At 37.1% G+C, this 7713-nt stretch overlaps 1 protein-coding gene across 1 annotated transcript in view; it reads right to left on the bottom strand.

Annotated features, from left to right (window-relative positions):
* DENND1B (DENN/MADD domain containing 1B) overlaps positions 1-7005 on the bottom strand; it is a gene marked incomplete at its 5' end in the record, with an annotated part of 72970 nt that extends 65965 nt beyond the window's left edge. Inside the window, 3 exons of the mRNA XM_010154909.1 lie at positions 1917-2027; positions 5100-5153; positions 6946-7005. Coding sequence (XP_010153211.1) covers positions 1917-2027; positions 5100-5153; positions 6946-7005 — 225 coding nt within the window. The remainder of the gene's footprint in view (positions 1-1916; positions 2028-5099; positions 5154-6945) is intronic.
* Between the last annotated feature and the right edge of the window lie 708 nt (positions 7006-7713).

The raw sequence follows: 7713 nt of genomic DNA, 5'->3' as shown, positions 1-7713 counted from the left end.
CAGACATCACCAAGATGACTGTTACTGCATTACAAGGTCTGGAATAACCAGCTGAATTCTGAACAAAGAGAAAGTTTCTCACACTCAGCATATTATATCTGTAATGACCTCCAAAGAGCTTGGAATCTGAAGATAGAAATAAGGTGGTCTAGACCAGTGTAGTGTGATTCTGATACTTCCTCTTCTCTTGTCACATGATAGCAACAGAGATCAGCTGAGATCTTCAGCCTAACAAAAACAAGTTTTAAGAGGATCCAGATGTAGGCTGAGAGTGTGATTCCAAATCCTGTAAAGCAGACGGACACATGTCCACCTGCAGAATAAATCTTCCACAGGCACAGAGCTGCCATCACGACTCCTACCTCCCATCTTCTGGAACAGTAAAAGAGATTTGACTGGGGCACCACTGGAGATGAGAGTTTTTTTATGGTGGGTATTTTTTTGTTTGGTTAGTTTGTTGTTTTGGGTTGTTTTGTTGGTTGGTTGGGGTTTTTTGGGGAGGGGGGGGGGGGGTGTTGTTTGGTTTGAGTTTTTGGGTTTGGGTTTTTTTTATATAGCAAGCTAGGTCCCAGACAGGTAAACTGAAAAAAAAAAAAAAAAAAGAAAAGAAAAAGTGATTCCACAGTTTTTCTGCATCATGTGAACTTGTACCAAGCCAGGTTCTTTGAAAGGGCTTTCCCTTCAAATCATCTTTTCCCATTTGGGTGGTCTTATTACTGCATTGTAATGCCCAATTCTTCCCCTAGCTGTTTGGGCATGAAGAGAGTGACAAGGGGAGGAGGGGGAAGAAAAAAAGTGTGATAGAATATGGAAGTTTCCTAAGACAAAGCAAAACCTTTGGTGGTTAAAAAATATACCACAGACTAGAAATTTGAAGACTGCTTATATGCAGTATTTATTTTTCTGGTTTTCAGATGTTCATGTGGTCTTTGCTTATATGACCCCATGTTTCCTCTACTCTCCCATCACCACGGACTGACTTATCCCCATATTCTGCAAACCTCTAGTAAAGCACTATCTTTGTGCATTCCCCTAACTGCAACAATGATAGCAGATTCAGAGACCCACCACTGGTTAAAAAAAAAAAAAAGGCAGTTAGATAATTGCTACTACCACCTAGAACTGTAAAACCTGTTGGCCTTTTACAGCGATTCTGAATCCCCTTTATCTTCAATTTATTTTCTACTCAAAAGAATTTAAAGGGGTTTTATCCACTATTTATAATCCAAAAATTCTCACTCCTTATATGCACATGTAGGCATTGGAAATCAGCACCTGCAAGTCTCTGACACTATTAATTTTTAGTACTATATCCCACCTTGTACTTATGTGTTGAAAATAACTGCTCATTTATTTGGTAGTACAATTTAAAAAAAAAAAATTAATGTGGGCAGTAGCCTAAAACCTTTAATAACAAGGAAAGCTATTTTGAGTTGTACGTTATTATCAGTCTGAAGAGCTGCTCTAAATCAGAGCTATTACAGTATGCACTCCCAAACCACTCTAACAAGGATGAATCTACCTATTACCAGGTTAGGATATCAGCTATTATTACAGACCCTTGATTTCTTTCAAGGAGCTCCAATGGAATAAGCTACAAGTGAATAATAAAGATCTTATAATAGCCCTCAAGAATTCTTTTTAGGTTAGAAGGCACAGAAATGAACTCAGGAGAGTTAAAGAACTCTCATCTCCTGATAAGAAAAATAATTAACCTGACTTAATGTATCTGAGTAGGTCTTATATAAATCAGACTTTTGTACTTCAAGAGCCAGACTAAAACCATATATCAGAAAAGTATGTAGATATTGTCTTACAAGTACACATGGAACATATCTAAAACCACAAAGGTCTGCAGGTCATTTTGTGAAACGTTCAATATATTCTACTTAAAAGGAGATGTGTGAAGTACTTACAGTGCTTAGTTTGCTAGAGGTAATAATGATTCGTCTCTCATGCAACATACTGGCATAAAGTTGCAGCATGTTGTTCACATCCACAGCAACAAAATATTCAGTGAGGTTTCTCTGTTTAAATAAATAAGATGTTAACAATATAGCAACAGCAGTAGCTAAGTGGAACTTTTTATATATTACTTACAAAATTCTGTCCAATTAGTAGGTAAAAGAAAAAAATCAATCCAAAACTATGAAAGAAATGCCTTTGTGTTAAAATTTGTATGTTTTAAGGATAACTGATTGGGTTTTAAAGCCAGCGAAAAATTAACTTTGGTGTAAGTTATTAGTATTTTGCTCATTTTATTATGTTTATGAATTTAGATTTGCTCTTTTTCTTCTGGAAAAAAAAAATCTGGAAAAATAGGAAATTTGGTATTATATCAACAGCACCATATGCTATTAAGGTAACCATTACTTCTAACCCAGGAACACATCTTCCACCACTGCAATAACTGTTCTGTCATAGCTACAATAATAAAACTGTGTTATTTTGCCAGGCATTCCCCAAGTCATCACGGTTTAGCAAAACAGCTTGTTATAAAACACCAAGCTTTTTCTTGCACTGTATGCGCCAGGATAACAGATGCCCAGCAGCACTGGTACAACGTACTGGGTCCTTCCTGCAGCCACTCTGCTTGCCCCAAATAAAAATCCCCCTGCTACCCCCACTGTGGGGTTTAATGAAAAGCCAAGTCACCAGCACCTCTTATTTATAGTTCAGACAACACAGAAGTCGGGGGAAAAAGAGAAAAAATGGGGGGATCTCTCTGTTCCAGCTGAACTTAACAGTATTTCTGCATGGCACAGTGCCAGTGACATACACATTCTGAATAAGCTAAAAAAGCTACCAGCAAAAATGCTTAGGAAGATAGCAAATTTTTGTAAATGTTACAAAAGCATGTACAAAAATATACTAATACGCCCCACAATATACAAAACATTTAATTTCACACATTCAGTGTCATATCTGCAACCATAACTCTTACTCGTCTCTTCTCAGGAACAACATATAACTGAATGTCCAGCTCACAGCCCTCCACAGTCAAGGAGCAAGGCGTGGAGCAGCAGCTGATTTATCTCCTTACAGATGCTACTATTTGAAAAGCTAAATTTAAAGCCCGGATGATGATCAAAAGGTTGACCTCCTTTTTGGATATACTGCAATGTTAAACTAAAAAAGACATGGAAAAGACAAATGAAGATCCAATGAAAGACCCAGTTTCATGTGAATTAAGAAATGCATTATTAATCTGAAGACTCAGAGTATAGAGTTATTCTTGGTCCAGAATGCATAACATTTCAGAAGAGAAAAACAAGAGCTTTAAGGCTACAAGCACTCCATTTAGAAAGAAACTCTGTTTTTTCAAGTGCTACTTTTAATTGCTTGTCAGAGGCTGATGCACCATAATTTGAGTCCAATTTTCCTTGGACACCCTCTAACAGTGTGCTGATACTGTGTTGCAAAAGCCATGGTAAAAAGTTTGTAATCTTGTACAGACCAATATATCTTTGGGAGACAGTCACAGTTTTTTCTGCATTACATCTGAGAAGTTACTGCCCCTGAAATATGTAATTCTTAGAACAAAGAATAAGAAAATTAACTTTATTGATAATTTACAATAATTACCTCAGCTCTTTACCCCTGCATGTTCTAGCTCTCTATTACTACCATACTATTTTGATTCATACTGGAAGGATGAGGCACCTTGAAAATTACTTTGCCTTTCTCCCACAGGACTGGAAAAATAAACCCACAGTGGCACCATCATAAGATCCTCCATCGGCCAGAGGCCCAGAGTGGAGCTTCCCCACGATTTCTTCAAGACGAACACATAACACACCTTCTAACCTCCAAAGCTATGTTTTATTAGAACCTCAAATAAGTTAAAACAAGATAATACTTTAAAATAGAGAAATTCAACCCATAGGGCAAAAGAGATTAAAATAAACATTTAAAAACTAAGCCGTGTCCTGCCCAAGGAGTCCTTTCAACCAGGGCCCTCGCTTTTACTCTCTCCAGCAACTTTCCATAGTTTTCTCGGTTGCAACAAGGGCCACGCCACCTCCTCTGGGTTCCTGGCACAGGCTCCTTTCCACCACTACAGCCATACCCTCAAGCCTCCTCTCTGCCACAAGCTCCTGGCCAGCCTCAGTTTCCCCGTGTCCGTTTCCTCCCCTCACCCTTCCCACCCTGGGGCGCAGGAGCCGCTGCCCACCCAGGAGGCTGAGGGGTGCCCCCTCCCTCCTCACCTGCAGTGGGGAGCAGGCGACAGGGACACCTTCCCCCTTGTGCCTCCTGATGCACCGCGACCTGGGCTGGCTCACCCATCTGTCCCACTTCCGCACCGACACCACCACATCTGCCTAGCAAGGAGGAGTTCTGCGGTGCTGCCCGATTCTGCACCGCGGCGAACCCTCCCAAGAGCTTAGCTCTCAGAAGGAAGTTGTTATTCGGAAGTGTTAAAACGCACATCTACACATCCATATTCAATTCCAAATTTAAATGCAAGAGCAGAAAGCAGAAAGTTTTGAAGATCTTCCATTAGATGTTATCCAGCTAAACGCATCATAGAGAATATGATGTGAGATTTCACGTTTGCAGTCTACCCACAGCACCATCAAGGGTTGAAGCCATGGCACAACTACAAAATGCAAGTCTTCATAAAAAAACAGTAACAACAACCACCATTCCTGGTGCATGGTTACCATCCAAATATAAGCAGGTATGGCATGTTTTCAGAAAGTCTGAAACAATGCCTTGTTACACAAAAAACAACTGCATATCTTGATAGCTGAATTTGCAGCTTAGCAATGCAGCATTTAAAGGGCAAATATTCAAATAACATGAGGTGCAGAAGTAGGCTGTATTTTAAATAAATAATCCAAATAAACGCAAACAAGCTAAGTAATTATGAGCAAAGGGTAGATATAGCAGTGGTCAAAAATATGCCCTGTTAAGGCTTTAAAATGGGATGAATGCAATAGTATCTACTAGGTAAAGGTTGTAATAATAGACATCAATCATATTCTAAAAACTGTCTAGGGAAAAAAATAATCTATTGATAAAACAGAGTTCAGCCCTACCCACAGAACAGGGTTGATACTCCTCCTAAATATGTAAAAAAGAAACTGCATACTTACGCTTTCAGGGATTGTTGGCAATCCAGTTATATCAGGAGTAATGAAATACAAGTGCTAATCAATGGGGAAAAATAATTAATGATTTATGCACACAGAACCCAAAAATTCTTTTTTAAAAAATATAGCATTTAGGATTTCCAACCCACCTTTGTTTAAGCAAATAGCCATTTTCCCAATAGCATTCTTACCACCACTAGACAAAGAATTAACCAGATCACGACACAAAATGACAAGCTCTGGTTCAGCACAGCACACAAACCAAGGGAACAGAACACTGAGCTGTAGTTTTAAAATAACACAGAATTTAAACCAGCTTTAAATGTTGTTACGAGCCTGAGAACGTCACTGATTAACTTAAGCATTGATTTAAAAATTAAAACCAAAAAAACGTTAGAGACAAAATGTAAATTTAGAATGGAAAAGGAAAAACATTTCACATGAGAACATTAGTTAGAATAGAAATATTATTACTTGACATACATTCTCTTCTATTTCCAAATATCTTTAAATCAAAAATGTGCAGAAATGCAAGGTTTTACAGCTTGAGATTCCTCAATCATTTATGAAAAACATTTAGCAATTTTTTGCACCTTAGTTTGAGGCTATCCAGGATGTAAACATAAAATGGATTGAACGAAAAACAGATGCAATTTCAATTATTCTCATTAATCCACTGCTTTTAGTAATTATCAGACATGGATTTAGCTGAGCAATTTTAAGACATTTTTGAGTATTATTCTAAATCTTGAAGGACAAAAAACCTTACATACATACTAAATAAATGTGATAATTACTGACTTTTTAGCTTTTTTTTTTTAAACAGAATTTTGATATTTTTCATAGACTTTGTTTTCGTGGTGTATTTTAAAATTATAATAAACACCACAAAACCCACAAGTCTAACTTGAAAAGGATAAACCAAAACATAAAGGAAGTCGATAAGATATTAAATGTCGTGTGTTCAAGCAAAAAAAAAACCCCAATTTATTAATGGGAGACTTATTAAACCATCTTGATACAATTCATAGAAAATTTTCCCCACAAATAAAGTCATTTGATAACAGTTTAAAAATTTAAGAAAATTAAAATTGGCTTGAAAAAGGCATCTCAAACATCACAGCACTTGCACAATAAATACCCTGGGTTTTGCACCTACAGAGAAAAGAAGTTAAGATTTTTTTTCTCTAGTCAAAAACAAAAAAATATTCAGGGTAATAGAATGCCTACATTCTTCAAAAGTATAGTGAGAACAGAAAATTATTTTCTATATGTAATAAGGTCACAGAATATTTATCAAGAGATTTCTGAGTAATTAAGTTAATAACTTAGGGAAATAATTATTTGTAATTAACAAAGTAATAATATTTCACTCGTTAAACAGAAAAGGAAGCTCGAACTGTGAGAAGCAAGGACCCACTACTGCAGTCATTAAGAATCATAAAGCAGCAAACATAATACAGCATGCAGTCCTTGCACATCTTTGTGAGCTCCCTTAGGAGGACGTACAACCTTGGAAGAGATACTAAATTAATAGTTGCTGTCCTGTATAAAGTTTCCTCCAGAAAGGACACTAGAAAATGCAAGTTGTGTTCATAAATTCACGAGTTTGATTTTGGTTGCTTTTTTACTAAAGGATTATGACACACACAAACATAGCTCTGAAATTAGACTGATTTAAACAGAACAGGTACATTAATATTACACTGCTCTTTTAGGCGAAAGACAGCAGCAGAATTTCCCAAAGGACAGGTATAAAGAAGCCTGAAATCAAAACAGATATCCTGTAGCAAGTAATTATTTCTTAAATTACAACAGGCTCTAGATAGTCAGTGCCTTTTAAACTCACCGATACAAGACAAGGCTGTTTTTTCAAAACTTCCTCACTTGCAAATATCATCTCTTGGTTCTTATGCAAGATGAGAGAAAGATTGAACAATTGACTTTTAAGTTCTCCAATAAAAAGGCCAAAGCTGACTCTAAAGCTTGTAATATTCCATGCTTAAAATATTGGTTGAAAATATGTTATTCTCTGTATTGGTCCTGCCTTTGGATTCAGACTTAACTTAGCTAGGTTTAAAAAGAAAAATAAATAAAAAAACCCCACCCCACCTCTTTTTGTTAGCCCTCTATGGGTAAAATAAAAGTGACCCAAATTCTATTTAAACTCTGGTTTCACAGAAAGAATTATCAACCCCCACAGTTTGCAGCTGCAGAATACTGGGACCAACAGGTTTCCTCCTGACCAAGGATTACTGGGAAACACCATGTATCCAGATACTGGGTGTAATGTAGGCATGATTATACACATGCAATCCTAAATATTATTGTGGTCTGCTGTTTAAACCCCACTTCAACCTTAATATTGTTGTGGTCTGCTGTCTAAAGCCCACTTCAACACCTATGAGCCCTGCCTTGCAGCACACCTGTGTAAATGGAGGGAAAGATCTTTTTAATTCTGCATCATGAAATTTGAGCTAGACTCATACCAACACAATGAAAAGCCACCTCATGACGTCATTTCTACAATTATTTTTCAGACTAACTTCTTTTTAAGCCTATTACTACTGACGGTTCCAGTCTAGCTTATTTACAACATAGAAGGAGCAAGAAAGGA

Source organism: Eurypyga helias, unplaced genomic scaffold (genome assembly GCF_000690775.1).
Source record: "Eurypyga helias isolate BGI_N326 unplaced genomic scaffold, ASM69077v1 scaffold14207, whole genome shotgun sequence".
NCBI lineage: Eukaryota > Metazoa > Chordata > Aves > Eurypygiformes > Eurypygidae > Eurypyga > Eurypyga helias.
The sequence above is the reverse complement of the archived record's forward strand: the minus strand, read 5'-3'. Positions and strand labels throughout refer to the sequence as shown.